Here is an 18,423-nt window from a genome sequence, read left to right on the forward strand (position 1 = left end):
CAATGCACAGTAATCACAGTGTTGTACGAAATACAAACCAGACTCTGCCGACATATTAAACTATAGAAATGTTGTGTGCCCTTTTGTGTGACCGCACACGAGAACCCTGTGACATATCCTGTTTGGAAATTGAATTCAACTCGGTTGTGCACACAGGAGCGCCATGTGCATTCGTGTAACGTGCATGTGGAACAATTCCACCTAGGGCAGCGGGACAGGGCCCCCGCCGGACGCGTCTGGGGAATGGAACCGGAAAATGCTAATTGAAACAACGCGACCACACAAATGGGCCATCAGCATCATCACCGTCATCGCATGGGGGGGGGACGATGCAGCCGCTCTATTTATTTCCATCTTCTGGTCTCTAGTCCGGCCACATTAAGCCTCAATTGAGATCATTCTGTAAGAGAACGCACTCCAGAAAACTGAAGAAACTTCCATCGCAGCGCTGGGAGACGGTGGAGACGCACCGCAATGTTATGTGCAATCGATTACGCGCCATGTAGAGTTTGAAGCCGGTGTTTACTGTCAGTCGGCGTTTGGAGTGCAAAACTGAAGGGAGAGTGTGTTAGGTCCTTCTGGCTGACATACCGCAACCATACCACACCACAACAACACACTTCCAGAGACCAGAGATGGGTGTGTGAGCGTGAAGGACACCCATCATGGTTTATGGGCAGAACAACCACCGTCCAACATGACACACTATAGCGTGTGCAGGGGGCTTGTGCTGTGTAACAAGCCACACCACAGAAACCCCCAAAACAATTTGTCGTAATCTGTCAGTTTACGGTTACGAAGCGTGACGGCGGCGGGTTAAGTGCTGCTGTGAGCAAACCAACCTGACCCCGCCAGGTTCAGATATTGCAGGCCTCGACGGCGACGATACCTCAACTAGCTTCAATCGTTCCCGGGATTATCTAGCGAATGAGTTTTGCTCCGATTCGGGGAAAAGTGTATTCAATTCGTCTGATCACTCCACACTCACCTTAATACCATCACTAGCATTAGAAGCGATAGAATCGAGATGAAAATTTAATCCTAAGATACGGGAGGTTTGACATGGGTAGTATTCCAATGCAAAGGTTTAGCTGACCTTACGCTACCCCTTACTTAATTTATGGGAAGCATAAGCACTAAAAAGGTAAGGGCTTATTTTTTGAGGAGATTTCAAAAATTAAACGACACCTTAACTGAGAATTTAGGAACCTACGAGCTTCAAATCAGCTTCTACGTTGGCGTGTTCGCCTTACAATCCTAGATACTAATTCAAATTTTAAACTCATTTCTATGCCCGTTTGCTCATCCCTCAACCCTCAGATTCCGCACGAAACGAACTACCAAGCTGGTAGTTACATTTAATATCTCTCCAGCCAAACTGGTAGCGCCGCCAAGTGCATTAAAACAGTACATTGTGGATCTCATTTCGAAGTTCGCTAATGGTATTAAATGCATTACCGGGTGGTACTACCACCAACACCCTTCGACAAAACCACCACACTACCGCAACAAACCGAGGGCAACAAAAAAGAGATAAATGAATTTGAGCTTTGTTGAACCGTTGAAAGGGGCAACGGGAGCAGCGGAAGGTTATAAAATGCTTCCCGATTAATTAACCACCAGCCAGTAGTGCCCACACATCGGCTATTTAGAAGACACAGACACACGCACACATTCCGGTGTATTTGCACATTCAAATTCAAAGACCCGCGTCACCCACCATGCACCACTCGTTGGGATATTAATTTCGTCGTGTTTATTTGTTTACACTTGAATGTTGCTGGTGTTGTGGGTGGTGCCACCACCGCCACCGCGACGCCACCACAATCGTATGGTACTATTTCTACCGTTCGGAAGTTGAACGGGGTGGGGTTTGGGGGTTTGAAATTTGAGCTCAAACTCGTTCCCGAATCGCCGTTTATTGCCGCACCGCAGACACGATCGAGAAAAAGGCAAACGAAGGGAACTGGTGATGATTACGGCATCTTCTCTTTCGCCTTGCCCGACCGATCTAATAAGAAAGTGAACGTTGCATTGAAGAGTGCCGTTTGGGAAGGTTGTCGGTTGATATCGGGTGGATGATGCTGCTTGTTTACTTGCATGGTAAAGCAATCGCGCAAACCGCACCCGGATGCGCCAGAGAGATGTGAGCCAGTTGGTGCGTTTGTGTGCAGGAAGGTTTCATGTACAAATGCCCTTCTTTTCCACACTGTCCCCCGTTCATAACCCCATTCTACGCACCTCAACCTCGCCGATATCGATGACGTAAAAGTTGTCACCCTCATCGCCCTGCTGTATGATCGGCTCGCCGGGCAGAAAGTTGCAGGGAAACATTGCGTCGAAGATGTCCGACCGCTCGTTCTCGTCCAGGTGCGAGAACAGCACGTTCTTGGCGATCGCCTTCGACAGCGCCGCCATCGTTTTGTAGTCCTTCGGCACGACCTTCTTCACGTAGCTGGTCGCGTCCTCCTCCGTTACCGGCTCGGCCGAGATGCCGCCCCGGCGCCGTACCGGCGGCACCGCCGTCTGTGGCATTGGGCTCAGATCGTCCAGATCGTCCGGCGTGACCGCCTGCTTGCTGGCATCCAGCTTTGCCTGCTCCTGTAGAGAAGAGAAGATGATAAAAAAAAACAAATATTAGAACAAAATGTAGGCAATAATGTCCGATTTCTAACAAGTCGATTCACACTTTCTTCAGCTACTACTTTACTACTTCAACAGCAACCTGGAGGGTGGAGTACACGGTACATATCAAAAGACACTCTATCTCTCCATGGGGAGTCTTACTTGCTGAGCTCTGGAGCAAACAAAACTACCGCCCACTGAAACGTTTGTTTGCTATCATTTCAAGACATTTCCCCTTCCGCAACGAAAGGACACTTATCCTTTTTCCGAATGGCAGCGGACACACACTATGGACCTCTCTTCGATAAAAATATCCCTTTTTTCCGATTGTCCTGCTTTGTACGTCAGTCGTCTGATAGCAAAGCTGCTTAGTGTAACGTATAACGATGAGTTTGGTTCCATTGTACTACTGAATATAGAATAATATGCTTGTAACTTTCTTGGACAGGAAGTAGAACGTTTGCGTAAATATTTAATGAAACATGTCGGTTATACCCATGTCTATCGGTAAGATTGAACGATAAATACACATGCTTGAACTATTCCAACGCATTTGAATGATTAAAAAACAAGAGTGAAACCAAAACTAACAAAAGATTTATGACATTTTATGGTATATTAACCTTATACATGGAAAATACGTTACATAAAACCATGTAACATGTAGCATCATTATTGAAAAGATTGATTAATAACATCCAGATTTCATAGGTTGGATTCTGTGTTTACCCTTGAAATGGACTTTGATTTTTCAGTCATTAAAAGCTTGTTTACCACATTTCAACACATCAAAATTCAATCCAAAACCGTTGCATTCACACAAAATGTTCAGTGTTCAAGTGCTAAAACTAAGCCAACTCAACAACACTTGCCACATTAGCATCAATAATAAACCGTGTAAACAAAAATGGCAACACATGGGTCGCGTTTGTTTCGTGTACGCTCCACAACCGCTCTTGCCATCATGAATGGATTTCAAACAGCGCCATTCAAACATATGCTACCCATCCTCGCGTAGCAAAGAGAGAGCGACAAATCATAATAATAACACCTTACAGCAGCGTGCAGCAGAAGCGGCTAGGAAGTTGATTCATATGGGCCAAGTTTTCCGCGCTTGAAAATCGCTACTTGAAGTAGTATAAACAAAGCCAGCTCAACAGGGGCCAACAAGCTGTGGTATTCTTTCGACAGCGAAAGCAAACCTTACTTTAGCAGTAGACACAGCACAGAGCCTTAGCCTGCAAACGCTAAAAATACTCTGATGTGCTCGAGCAGTACACTTTCGCTCTCTTGGTCACTGTGTTGTGTTGTGGCTGCTTCAATTTGTACCGTGAAAAAGGGATACACTACACACCAAGTGCCAACTACCAGTTGAACAAGCTTTCCACCAGCCAACGGGGAGAAAACAACAACACTTTAAGAACGTTTCCACATTCTACAATCTACAGCCTGTGGCCCCCACACTGCGACAACCTTGACACATAACCTTTCGGATGGTCAACGGGGAAGGGGAAGAGGAGCGAGCACGCGTGAGAAAAGAGAAAAACCTTTCACTGCGGTGGGAAAATGCGAATCGCAACAACAACAACAAAAAAAAAAACATTTTCCGTGGCCGCATCAAGCATTCACACCACCCACCCATCCAACACGGATCTGAGCCTCGCGTGACCGGGTGCGATATTTGAAGATGGGGGAAAAAATGAGTTGTTCCCGGCCGTTACCTTCACCTGAGAAGGGTCACCCGGGGGAGATGGGAGTTAAAGGGAGTGCCCTCCCTATTATTAGCTTCCCTTATTAACACGTGGAGCTTTTACCATGACTCCTTTTCGCCCCAAAAATAGCACACCTGCTGAATATTCATACACGGGAACGCAGTGGTTTTTGTAGTGTAACAAGACGTTTTTAACCCTTGGTAATAATTGAACAACTGTTACGCTCAAAGGTGGAGAAGCTATTTAGCAACTGATTCATTGAAGCAAGCGATATTATTAATAAATACAGTATGCGTTTTGTATCAAAAAATCGTACTTTAATATGACCGTAACATTCAAACTATAAACTCACTGTGGCGGAAAATTCGACCGCTTATCAGCAAAAACACGCTCCATCCAACGCTCGATACAGAGTTAAATACGAACAAGCCAACAAAAAAAAGCATACGCAAGGGCAAGCATGCGAGCTTCTGGATAAGAAAATAAACACAAACCTGCTCCGTTCACGGAGTTTGTTGTGGTTTTAGTATTTCGGGCAGTGTGGACCTCCCAAATGAAATTCGAATCCTGTTATCTTTCAAAATATTTTGAAAAAGAAACTATTCTTGAAACAGCCACAGTCAATATTGAGATGATTAATGTGACTAAAGGGACATACTTCATGATCATAATATAGCAAGACAAATATATTATAAATCATCTCTTTGAAGGGTTGTTAACACTCATTCGTGTTGTTAAAGCAGCATTTTAAGCAACTTGAATGAAACTCAAAAGTCAACTTCAACAGGCATGAGGACAGAAGTTAGCAACATTTATTTATATAATTTTAAAATAAAAAGAACAACATTAGACAAGCGCCATCCGGCACCTCTCGCTGTACAAAACATATGCTTCCAATCGTGTCGGTCTCGCAGGGGACTACACATCGACGCTCAAAAAATAAATAATTCACTCATCAAGCGTGTACAGGATGGTGGTGTCCTGATGTTGATGCGAACCATCTGTCAACCCCAAACCTTCTTGTAAGCAGGCAAACGGCAGTCTCAAGAGTCCAAGGCAGGGCACGCAACAACAGGGTCTTATCCTCTGCCCACACACTGCAGAGTAACAGCAATCCAAATATCGCTAATTAACACGTTACATTAACAACGTCCGACGTTAATTACTCAAAATTCTCGCCAGGCTCGTCACCACGACGCACCGGCCGGATGATGACGACAACGACCCCCCATCCTGTGTGACGATTCGGGGGAGGGGATACACTCCTTGTTATATGTTTTAACTCTCTTTCGCTGCCACCATAACAAGGCGTTAGTAGCAAGGGGCAAACGCACACATAGAAGGCGAAAAAACACACCGAGTGAAGGAAAAGGGAACCTTTCTCCGCAGCGAAAGAAACTCCAACGGAACACAACCAACGCAAAAGTAAGCCCGTGTGTTGGTATAGGAAACACCCGCCTGAAGGCACACAACAACTGTGTTTCCTCAATTATTCATTCGCGCTTTGTGTGTGTTTTGGGGCACACGGTTCCGCACAAGAATGCGTGAGGCGCAAGATCCTCGGCTAAAGATTTATCGCTCTTCCACAGCACAGCATAACAACAACGAGGAGTTTTCCCTTCACTTCACAAGCAGCAAATGTGTCTGGAGGGATCTCCTACTTGTTGCGAAACCGGGTGCTTTTTAAAATTCTAATCGCATACCCGTCGGGGTGAGTGAAAGCCGGTTTTTGTTTTCTCTTCTGCAACATTCAGAAATCTGTAACACAAACATCTCAATGCGCAGCACACCTACACAAACACATTATGTGCGTCGTTGAAAAGTTTTTTACATGATTTATTCCTTTAAAGATGATGAGCTTTCGCTGCTTACTCCTCACTGTTATCAAAGGGGACGACCACGGGAGCAAGGATGTTCCCTTAGGCGAAAGACCGACATCTGCTGACGTCACACAGGGGTCACATGTCACAGTTTTAAACAGCTGCAGGATATACATCATCTGGTTGAGCAACAACTGAGCAGCAACAGCGACTACTGGTTGAGATGTTTCGTCCTATATCCCCCCCATCCACCCGGATGAGACACATCAATCACTAAAGTCTTCATCGCTCCGGTGTGCCATTTTACTCCACACACAGTCTTATTTGTTTTGGGATGAAAGAAGCCCAAAGAGTAACGATTACATCTTTATTCCGCATGCACGGGAAGTGCCCTTTCCAAAAAGCAAAAAGCGCCGGCAAAACTTCCATTGTCGGGACTTTGATTTATTAGATTAACACCATAACCATCGCGTGAGAGCGTCGGTCCCATTGCATCCATTTTCATTAGATGTTGAAGCGATATTGCCCCCAACGGAAGACTCCAACGGGTTATCGGATTTTGTCGTTTAACAGTAGCGCGTGGAGAAAGGACGATATTTAGCACGTTACACCCAAATCAGACGATAATTAACCTTGAAACTGGCTTAAAGCGTACAAAAAACCAATCAACGACGATCGTTAGCTTCGTTGTAACAGGCTGTGAAGCTTTAGTTTTGGGAGGGGAAAAATCAACTTCAAAGATCTTCAGAGACCCACCTATTTTTGTCGGATCTTTTCAGCGATGATGGTTCCCATACAAGAGCCGTATGATTTATGCATCAGTAAACATGTAGCCTATATTTCTTTAAGGTCGAAGCGATTTCAACTTCTCCCAAACCGCGACCGCAAGCTCTGGATTGTGGATAAACATACTTGCGCCACTTTGGTTGCTCTTTTGCTCCAAAGTCCCACTCCCCATAAGGTACACGATAAATTAGCAGATGTCACTCGCTTGAAAGTTTCGCACAAATCACCGCCATACACGGAGAGCTTTACAACAGCACAGCACAACAACAAGCTCGGTAAGACGTGTGACAGCAGCTTGTGCGCTGCTCGCTGATGAGAGGCGAATGGGGCCTTCCTTTGTCTGCGTAATGAACCACCACCTTCTCTGCTTCTCCACAAACAAAAACCGGAAAGAGGGAAGCTGCCCCCACGTCAAGAACTTCAGGAATACGTAACAAGTCTAGCCTGTCTGTGGGGCTCCGCTGTGTTGCTGTTGGCCTGTCCGTTGGGGCCGGAGACTGCTCCACTTGTCTCAAAGAAACACAGACGAAGTAGCCCTGTCCGCTTTTGCAAGACAGCGTCACCATACATTACTCAATCACGCTCGAGGTGTATCGCTTGTCAAAGTTTTGATTCATCGTTCGCGTATGCTCCCTTGCTTTCCTTGGAGCTGGAGCGGGATACAGACCGATCTTGCTTAGAAAAAAAAAGAAGGTCAAATTGTTACATTGCCTTATACGTACAGCCATATAGACCACGAGTGCTTTTGGTTTCGCTTTTCGAGAGACGATGTTGCCACAGGTCGTGCTGAAGATAGGTGCGAAGTACCAACCAGTGTCTTCTGCCAACCAAGAGATATAGAGCGAATTGAGCGCTGCCAAACCGAAAGTGATTGATTAGACCTGAGCAGTTGGGTAAATCAATTAAGCAGGTATCTTTACTTCGCGACTCTCGCGTGACGTTTGTGACCTACTGTCGCGAGAAGATAAGCACCCGTTAGCAATCGCTTGTTAGAGAGTGTTTCTTACAAACTTTTATCACCTGTATGAACACGCTTTTTCTCTTTATGCTATCGTGATACATATTCAAATGGTCTTTCCACTGTACTGAACATGCACAAAAGCATCTTACGACATTATCATGATAAAATCAACAATATGCCATCATTTTACTAAATCTGTTTTCTGTGTGCAGTAAAAACAATGGCGTGAACCAACCCTTCCAGCGGCACACACCACCCACCACTGTGGATGTTTATTTTTACTTACACTCGAATTGGTCGCCACGCCAAATGGAATAAACGTAAGTTCATTACACGGGGCCGTACCCGGGGCCGAGGGTTATTAAAATGTACGTACCAACCAGCTCGTACACACACACACACAGCGCTCGTACATACTATATTTAGTGCACGCCACCTTGTGTACGATGTTGTCCCTTTGGCACGAGCCATGCTCAAGTGGTAGGCGCCAAAGGGGTTTGAGACAGTAACATCCAGGACAAGATGTCATCCACGGGGCACACACCACTACTCCACACCATGCACCTGAGTGTACCACCCCGTTGAGTGACTAGTGAGGGGAGTATACTAGGTAACTAAGTGGGGAGCGTGTCTCTTACAAGGTTTTTGTAGCGTTTAATGGATCTATTTAATGCTTCGCTATCGCGATCTTTCATCTGAATTTAAAAAGAAGCTGCAATTAATGTTTTTAAACATTCAAACACATCTTAAGGAACACACACACTGAACTGAATCGAACATCACCTTCAAGTGAAAGTAAAGACAATTAGTAATGGTGACGAAATTACCCAGCACACCGAACTCGAATGACGCAAAAGCGCCTGGTATAGAGGCTTCGGAAACCTTTTAAAGTTTCTTATCCTCTGCATAGCGTACGAGCATTACGGAGGCTCTCTCCATGAAAATGAGAGCTTCTTGGTGCGTTTGGATTTGGCACGACTTTGCCTTGAAATGAAACAATGTTTACAAACAGCACGTGTTTGACGCCTGCATAAATTACATTATTTAGCTTAATTGCAAACTGTTGATACGGGCAATGCTAACTTCAAGATAATTTTAATTTTTCTACATGAAAAACAACATTCTTAAAGGGATTCGAATCTTTCAATGGAATAGTAAGTGAATCTTTTAGGGGAATGTATTAACTGGTGAGTGGAATCTTACAAGCATACTGTGGAAGTTTGCAATCACACAAGGGAATTTGTCAACCGTATAAGAGAGTTTTGCAATTTGTCTACAGACCTATTGACAATTGGTAGCCAGTGCAAACAACTCAAACCATTTTAGTTAATTTTAGTAGAAGGTTTCGAATTATCAGTTGCAAAATTCACTTATTTCCTTGACAAATTCCATTACATGGCTGCAAACTTCCACTGTGTAATTGCAAAATTCCAATAACCAGTTGCAACATCCCCTTTAAGCAATTAAACTATTTCATTCTATGATTCAAAACCTTGTAAGAGTGTAAATCTAATCCAATAACTGATCAAAACACGCTATTTTACTAGATTAGTATTTAATTGGTTTCATGATAGATCTAAACACCTTGCGGCGTACCCAATATGCTAATAATGGCGCCAACGGCTGAATTGCATACATACTTTCAATGAAGTTTTACAATTTTAGCCATCTTTTCTCGTGCACAAATTATTCGATAGTGTCTCTTTGTTTATCTTGATCTAATCCATTTCATAAAGTGCTAAATTGTATAAGTAGTCTCTAGTTAACTGGACAGATGGGTTAAGTATTAAAATATGAATAATCATTTAATTGAAGTGTAACTATAGCCTCCTCTTGCAAAAAAAAATGAGCAATCGGAAATGAAATGACATGGAGAGAAACTAACACTTCCTTCTTCATGCTTAAAACACGCACACACACAGAGCAAACCCATGGATTTCTGAAGGTTGTGATCTTGTGATGGTGGCACACAAGAAAAAGCTTTAAAAATGCAAACACCGAACAAAGCTTGCTATTTATCCTCTCTGCATAATTACTTCTAGCTCTCCATCAGCGTACGCGTCAAAACCTGTCAAAACCGCGTCAGTTCGCGTAACCTTTTAATAAAAATTATAATGAACGACCCGCTTCACGCGCCACGGACATAAACCAGCGCTGGTGATCCTGGCGTACATCAAACAGACGCGGAGACAATCCATTACAATCGCTTCCGGTGTGCGGCGGACATCCGGAACAAACTAACTAATCGCTGATAAGTGATTAAAATATTTGTCCACAATCATCACATAAACTGTGTGTGTCTGTGTTTATGTGTGAGCCAGGAGGACACCCAGCCCGCATCTACAACGCCGCACCAGTCCCACGCACGACATCTTCGCTGGATAATGTGGGGTTGGTAGGTGCTGGAGAAGCTTGCCATTACTGCTACTATTTTTAGCCCGAACGAAACGTCCATCATGAAACGTCGTCGCCAAGGGAGAATGAAATAAGCGACCCGCGACACACAAACGAACTTGCGTCGCGTGTGCCACATACACATCGTCCCTCGCTGGCTGAAGACTTCTTCGTGCGCCGCGCATTGGTTTGGCGTCCTCAATTGTCCCCTCCGACCTGGCCCAGCTCGAACCGGCCCTGGAAGCGAGTGCGAGGGCGCCCGTATAAAAAACCATCAAATTATAATGTTAATGGCTTCCCGCCGATTGCCGTCAGTTGTCGTTGACCTGTTGGTGGTGTTGGGCAAATTGAAACGCTTGGCACTACTGCTGGGGCGTTGGTGGTTTGCCAGTTTTGGCTTGTTCAACAGCTACCCGCTGCGGGAGCTGCGGGACACAACAGGTTCTTCCGGCTTACGGTGGAGGAGTTTTGGAGGTGCCTATAAACTTCCCCAATCTTACCGGGGCTGAAATGATAGTTTAATTTCGGAACCCGTCATCCGGAGGCCGCTGGGAAAGCTAACGATCTTGTCCGTTTCTTATTGATTTCGTAATTTATCCATCCTCTAGTCGGCTTTATTTATTAACGATAGCTGTTAGTTTTGCAAAAGCAAGTTGTTTCACCAGCGAAATAAATAGAAATAAATTAAACTACCTATCGCCATGGGGAGGAGCCTGAGCGCTATTTCGCTTAGCTCATGCGTGAAATTAGCACCCAAAGCAGGTCCGGTGATAATGTTATCCGTTGTTCGGTCGTACAGGCGCAGAAAGAAACAACATATGTAAGGATCCACATTTGGAAGGACGTGACCATTAATAATAATCAAACCCGTTGGGTCGGGTGAAGCAAAGCACAACAAACCGGCACATCCCATCCATCGAATGTGGGTGATCGTTCGGCACTAGGCACTCGGTCGGTGGTGGTCGTGGTGGTGTGATGTATCAACTAAACCGGCATTACTTATTTGGCAGACGGGAGATGTCGGCCCGATAGCACAGGCTATTTGGAATTATTTATTGAGCTCTTTTGCCGTGTTTGTCAATGCGACGATGAGGGCCAGGTGTACTTGGGATAGGGGGAAATCCCGTGTCAACTGCTGCTAGGATTTATTTTCGTATTGTGAAGCTGAAAACGATAGCTGCCTGAACGTTCGTCACGTTTGACAGCGAGGTAAATATTTCATTCGGAATTTTGTGATTGTTTTTAACGGTCTTTTTCAAGTGTATTTTTCTATGCAAATTCAGACCGATCTATAACACGAAAGCCATTTCACTAAATTAAAGTAATTTATGCTACTGTGTGCTACTGTCAACAACAGCGTGTTGCTGCCACCCAACAAAACCTGTGCGGTGTTTAGAGCCACTAAAGCACACTTTAATCTCGTAATCATTTTATTTACCCTTCGCAAACTTCGCTTAGCTACCAGCAAGCAACAAATGACGATATATCCATTGGACCCTGGGATATTAACTTCATCCCATCTAACCTAGCTGCCTAACGCTCTGACACGCACACAATCTGACCCGTAATGGGACACAATTGAAGCTAATTTATGGCCACGCACTGACCGAAGTGTAACAAGTGTAGCGAGTAATAGTGCCACACTTTGTCTTGCGCGTTGAGCTAACTTCGTACCCGCCGTCGTCGGCTTTGTGTGTCTCTTTTAATCTTAGAAAACGCTAAGAAATTAATGTGATAAGATCTTCCGGAAAAGCTAGCAAATAGCATTGTTCACCAGCAGCAGGAAGAACTTACCAGCCGCACAAGACAACTTCCCCACCCGTCCAGGAAGGCCACAAATTAATCGCTAATTAACAATTACTACCAGAGAACAGCAGCATTCTATTCAGCTGGATAGCACACTCACGCACCATCGCGCACCACGTCTAATTGAAATATCATGTTACAGAAAATTGTTTCTTTACATTTCTGCTCCTTCTCCTACTCGCACAAATCCGCCGACCAGTACGGTCTAGAAGGTAGAGTGAGTGTTTGACTAGAATCTAAATATTTTCTCTTCGAGGAACACAACCCAACAAAAAAAATACGAACCGAACGAAGAAGAATGCCAAACAATGTCACAGCACTTTGAGCGGCGGAAAACAGCTGACAGCTCCTGCCGGCGTCCGTGTGTATGTGTATAGTGTTGCCCCATGCCCCGTATGGTAATTACAGCCGCGAGCGAACGGCATGACCATTTGTCCATGTCAGGTCCATCTCGCCGTCGTTGAAAAGGACAACGCGAACAAACCGAAAGTGGACGGGGCCGCCGCAACTAAAAATACCACTCTCCACGAACTGAGAGGCACTGACTGACGACTCGCTGCACAAAGGAGGAGAAGACCCAAATTTTCCCTCCATTGAATATGGTTTAAATCAACGTTCGATTCGTTGGTTTCTTTTCTTTTTTTTTCAATTCAGAACGTGAAACTGTTATGCAAGAGCTGCTGCTGCTGGTCACATCAGTTCGGCTGACAGATACAGAAGAGAAGCGAACGAGGATGCTTAAAGCGCCGGCTAATCTGATCAGTGACATAAAGGTGAACCACCGTACATTATTGATGCTTTGTGAGCGATCTCTGCATTATTTAATGGAGTGCCAAACGAGGGAGTGCGGGAAATGGGGAAGCCAAAAGATTGATTTCCAATACAGGGTTTCCGAGCATTATATAGACATGTTCAGCGAGTTGTAGATTCGTTCAGGCATATAATAGACTCTCTCAGCGAGATATAGAATTGTTCGGATGAAGGTGTAGACGTGTTCAGCGATTCTGTAGAGCTGTCATTTGTTTTGTTTACACACTGTGCCGCAGGGTTCAATTTTTATTTCTTAAAAGTCCTAAAAGCAGCTAATAATCATTCTCCAAGCTGTTTAATACATAAATTAGTTGAAAAAAGCATATTTTTTCGAAAACCGTTTGTTTACCTTCTGATGAGAATGATCCAACTTGCAGTCCAAGGGGTACGAAAGTGACAGCTCTACAGTATAACCGAACATGTCTACACCTACATCCGAACAATTCTATATCTCGCTGAAAGAGTCTATTATATGCCTGAACGAATCTACAACTCGCTGAACATGTCTATATAATCCTCGAAAACCCTGTATTAACAATTTAATGTGAAAAGAAATTCAATCAACTGACAGAATGAACTTTCCTCTATAATAAAGATTCAAACGAAGAGATCTTTAATATTACTTTAAGCTCAGTTTGGCGCTCTCTTTAACGTCACATTCCAATCGAACCGATAAACCTGCAAGCTAGTCTTTCATCAACACTCCGCTCCGTCAGCATTTGCTTCTTTCTGCTTCATACAAAAACACACACATACATACACAGATACACAAATTAAATTATCGCACCCGTGACAGTCAGGTCGCACGTTTTCGTAGTAGCAACGGAAATAATTTCTTGGCAACAAGCCCCAAAAACCCCCGCGCGCCGATAGCATCATCGAAATTGAATTGCAGTTGGAATTTGTTACCCCCCACCGTCGTGGGGCTTAGCAAATGTAGTGTCAAAAAGTTGCAACAACTATTCCCCCCGCTCATCATTTGCAGCCATTAGTTGACGCACCCTATCTATCTCATCGACCTTGCGACTAGCCCACGCACGTGCTTCACAGCACTAGGCGCCTCCATTCAGTTATCGGTTAGCGGGTTTATCAACTCTACACGCCGCCGCCGCCGCCGCCGGCCGGTCGAAATGTGTGTCAGACACACTCCACAGACGCCCGGTAAAACGGGGTTACTTAATCTAATCAAACCGAGCTAAAACATCTACGATGGACGAATGTGTTATACCTCACTCATGCCGTTGTGATTTCAGGGAACACACGGAAACGAAACCGCACCGGCAACACCGAGTCGTATCAGTCAGTCAGTCCCGGAACGTGTCTTGGGATGTGGCTAAAGTGATGGTTTACTTTGAGGGTAGAATTGCTTGTTCAGCTTATTTCACTGTTTCACTCTATGTTTTTTTCTTCAAACTCTTGCACGATCACTCGTTTTTCAAACGTTTGGATTCTTCTTCTTTAGGCCTCTAGAAAATTCACAAAAATGCACCTCTTTAATTTCACTTTTAATGAACAATACAGCAATATTTTACATTAACACAATATCAATATTTTCATCTAAAAAAAAACAAGAATAAAAGGCTTCCTTCTAAGTGACAAAAAAGACTTGCACACACCTAATCCGTCCTGGGCGCCGCACACGACTGGGAGAGCATCGAAAATTGTACACCGCACTCGTGTCGTGTCACACGGTTTTCCAAACGATTCACACAAATGCTCTCGAACCCGTGTGTGTGTGTGTGTGCTCACGGGGCGGTAAAATGCTCACGAAAGAATGCATATTTTTAGAATCGAACCCAAGTGGAGGAAACCCAAGTTAGTCGAATGGTCAGAAGAGCAGTGAACCGATCCTACTGATCCGACCGGGCCTGGTTCTCAATTGAACATATTTCGATGTTTCAATGTACACACTCGGATTGGATGCTTCTTGATCAAGATGCTCACCCCGCTCTGCTTTTTTTTAATAAATACACACACACACACACAACTACCGAACTAATAACCAAGATCTACAAAGATCTTTACCGCACCACAGCTAGAAGCATCCAATTAATGTGGATCACTCACTTTCGATCGTTAGCCGCAAGAGATAGATAAATAAACACACTCCCTAAGAAACGGTACACCGGACAGGAGGCAATAGGCGAGCCCCGTTACACTCTTGTTTTTTACGCCAACCGACGACATAGCCGTGCGTTCGCCGCTGTCAGGAATTTCGTACGTCGGATCTGGAGATGAGAATAATACACCCACGCGGATCGCCGCGCACGGTGAGAGGATGCTGCCACGATAGAAAAAAACACGGCGCGATATATCTGCAACTTGTGGTACACCACCCCCAACTGCTCTCTGTCACTCGGGACGGGCTTAATCTTAATCTGCCACTTGCTGTGCACAAATCACTCTCGACACCATCCCAAAGCGGCGGGCAGCGACGACAGAACAGGGGAACGACACAGTCGGTGTCAGATTCTTTTTCCAACAAGTGTCGGGAGCACACTGTCCGAACAATTTTGCCTTTATCCCTTCCAAACGGAACAACGTAAGAGGATGGGGTATTTTGGAAAACACGTATTAGGTTCTTGATCGTATAAAACAAAGAGGAAGACACTACTGTGTCCACTTGAAGGTTGCAAATGGTATTGAAGAAGTTGAACAAGTTTCCAACGTTACACCATTTGCATACGGGTTGAGCATTACAATCACGCGCGCACACACTGTGCATGAAACAAATGCAACCCACCGTCAGTACCCAAATATACCCGTCCGTCACAGAGCGCAGAGGAAATATTACTTAATGCACACGTTAATTGAATTTACGTCCAATTGCTGTCTTCGGGAGTGTTTACAGTACACTACGACGTTACGACGCGGTATGGCAGGAAGCCGTGGTTTGCCTACGAAACACGATACAGACTAAACAGGAAGTGGATGAACCCACCAACTACCCCGAGATGCAACTGCTAAGAGATCATACACAAGCACACGGCGAAGGCAAAGTTCACGAGCGCGGACCCCCTCTCTTAAGTGCTCGGGTGCACTGGCACTCTTCCGAACAGGTTCCGTTCAAGATACGCGCCAACGGACGACTGAACGCGCGAGCGAGTGGTTCGGGCTTTGGCGTGTTCTACCGTTTGGCGCGCGACCAAGACATATTAACGCAGACACCAACACAACGACCACGACGACGACGACGACGACCACGATGGGCGCTAGCTTCCTCCATCAAGGGGGTGGTACCGGTCTGTAACGCCAGTAACGCTTTCGTTACTGGCAGCGTAAATCCACACCGACGACTACCGCCGGAGTTCGATGTGGTTTGTTGGTAAGTGTGTGTGTGTGTGTCTTCCTATCTGCTACATTTTATGGTAGCGCGATGTGTTCAAGCGCTTGGTTTGAGTTCTCCACCACTGCTGAACGTCGTAGTGCGGTGCCGGGAGTTGAGGAAATCTTGAACGAAATTAACTCCACTCTCCCTGCGGCTAGGAGGCCTTGAGAGTGGGTCAGTTTACTTGCCTCCTATCGGGCATGTGCATGTGTTGGTACAATGTATGTTGCCGCTGTTTACGAATCCGCATCTTCCCCCAACGCTGCTGCTCGTCGTTAGGCGCAGATTAGACCGTAAAGGGTCAAAGTGATAAGTAATGGAAGTAATGGAGGAGCGTTACTGTCCGGCAATGCCTGCGCTGGAACGTGGCAGCGTGTGACCCCATTAGGAATTTTGTTGATGCTCATATTCGTTAAGTGACACCTAAAATAAACATAATAACATAAAAAATCATATTTCTTGTTCGCCATTCCAATTAAGCGCCCAAAGAAACGCTTGACTTTACAACCATTCTACGTCACGCGTCGTTCCGCGAAGGGAAATGGCTAGTTGAAATAAAATAAATAAATCCTCTTTAATCTCTCCGTACGTTTCTTAAAAGCCCGTTTGTTTACCCGGTCCCCCAACCCGTCTCCCGTCGTCCGACCGATCACTCACAGTGATCGGTGATGTAATCAAAATAAACAACGCCGGACCGCCGATGACCTATTTTAAAAGCACTGGGCGTTATTAATTGACCCGTGCAAAATTAGTCCATCCAAGTCAGCTCAAGTCCGTGTGGCGGCAATAATCGTTAAACTACCGCCATCACCACTACCACCCACCGGCAGCAGCAGCACCATGATCCAAGTATGTACGCCACATTAAACGCAACGCAACGGCCCGCGGGGGGGCCTTCTACCTATTTCGCTTCCTTTCCAGTGCCACAGCGTGAATCAAATTTATGGACGTTGGAAATGATGCTTAAACGCCATCAACATTCCGTTCCGTTTCCGAGGTTATTGAGATTGAATGTAATTGGAAACAAATGCGACAGCGGCAATGGTGCAAACGCTTTGTTGCAAAAGCTGATTTCATTTTACTTTTTTGATAAAACATACTTTTTTTGATAATAAAACATAATAAGAAGCAACAACCTTTTGATTGTCGTTTGCTATAACTATAAAGCACTCCAAGCGAATCGATCAAATTTTGCGTCCTAACGACATCTGTGCGTTCGAACCATGCACAAAAAAGACCCTTGCGGTTATTCGCTAAATCCTGCCTAAAAGGAAAAGCAAACGGGGAAAGAACGAATAACGAATAATAGCAAAAGGCCATTGGCAAGGAAAATTACATAACAATTGATGAGAACAACAGTCATCATCGGCCGCTGGCACTAATAATACCCGTGCCTGTGGGGAAATTTGGCAAACACAGTGCACGAATAAGTCCCTACAAAAGACATGAAACAAGAGCAACACATCAAACACTCACACACAAATTGTCCTACGGTGGGTTTGTTGTGCGTTCGGTGGACGCCAGGCGCCAGACAGTTGATGGGCGAGCTGAATCCTTATGAGCTACACAGCTGGTTCACCCCCTTTTTTTTCTTTTGTCCCTCTCTCTCTCCGTCTCTTGCTGTAAGGACCTCCCTCTTTCTCAGCTATACCCCCTAGGCAAAACCGACATCCGGCAGCGGAAGAAATAACCATACCCTGGTGCGGCACGATAACTATGTTCATCATTCCATATGATAAGGATGGCGATGTGCCCTGATGGATGGTGATAATGATGACGAGCGGAAATGAAACGGCTCGAAACGGTTCAGCGCCAACCCGGATCCAGCGATCCGGCGGTAATGGTATGGATTTATTGCACCTTTCCGGCTTCCAGGCGGGGCCGGGCGAAAGAAGGATATTGAGTGATTGCTACGCCTAGTAAGAGATGTGTCCATTTGCAGTAAGAAAGCATTCCAATTTAACGAAGGGTGTAATAAGAATCGGGGATCAACTGCAAGGATAAAATAAATACGTGAAAACTTCTTTTTTGGTAGTATTCTTAAGGAAATATTTTCCTAAAACATCCTATACTTTAAATGGCACAAACAAAGAGGATAATGTTTTCAAATTTGCTTAGAACCTTTACAAATACAAATAAACAAAACCGACAATCTCGTCCCAAAGCAAAAGGTACGCGTCG

The 18,423-nt window shown here is 45.0% G+C and overlaps 1 protein-coding gene across 10 annotated transcripts in view; it reads right to left on the reverse strand.

Moving 5' to 3' along the window:
• The window catches only part of LOC1277058 (cAMP-dependent protein kinase type I regulatory subunit), a 56,290-nt gene that overhangs the window by 6,739 nt on the left and 31,128 nt on the right, over positions 1 to 18,423 (reverse strand). For 2 of the 10 annotated variants that reach the window (XM_001688819.2, XM_001688820.2), the window contains one exon: positions 2,242 to 2,601. In XM_001688819.2, the coding sequence (XP_001688871.1) occupies positions 2,242 to 2,601 (360 nt within the window). Of the gene's footprint in view, positions 1 to 2,241; positions 2,602 to 14,142; positions 14,472 to 14,530; positions 14,578 to 15,855; positions 16,016 to 18,423 lie in introns of those variants that run through there. The other 8 variants (XM_061650394.1, XM_061650392.1, XM_061650397.1 and 5 more) reach the window with 8 other exon arrangements.

Source organism: Anopheles gambiae, chromosome 2 (genome assembly GCF_943734735.2).
Source record: "Anopheles gambiae chromosome 2, idAnoGambNW_F1_1, whole genome shotgun sequence".
NCBI classification, from domain to species: domain Eukaryota; kingdom Metazoa; phylum Arthropoda; class Insecta; order Diptera; family Culicidae; genus Anopheles; species Anopheles gambiae.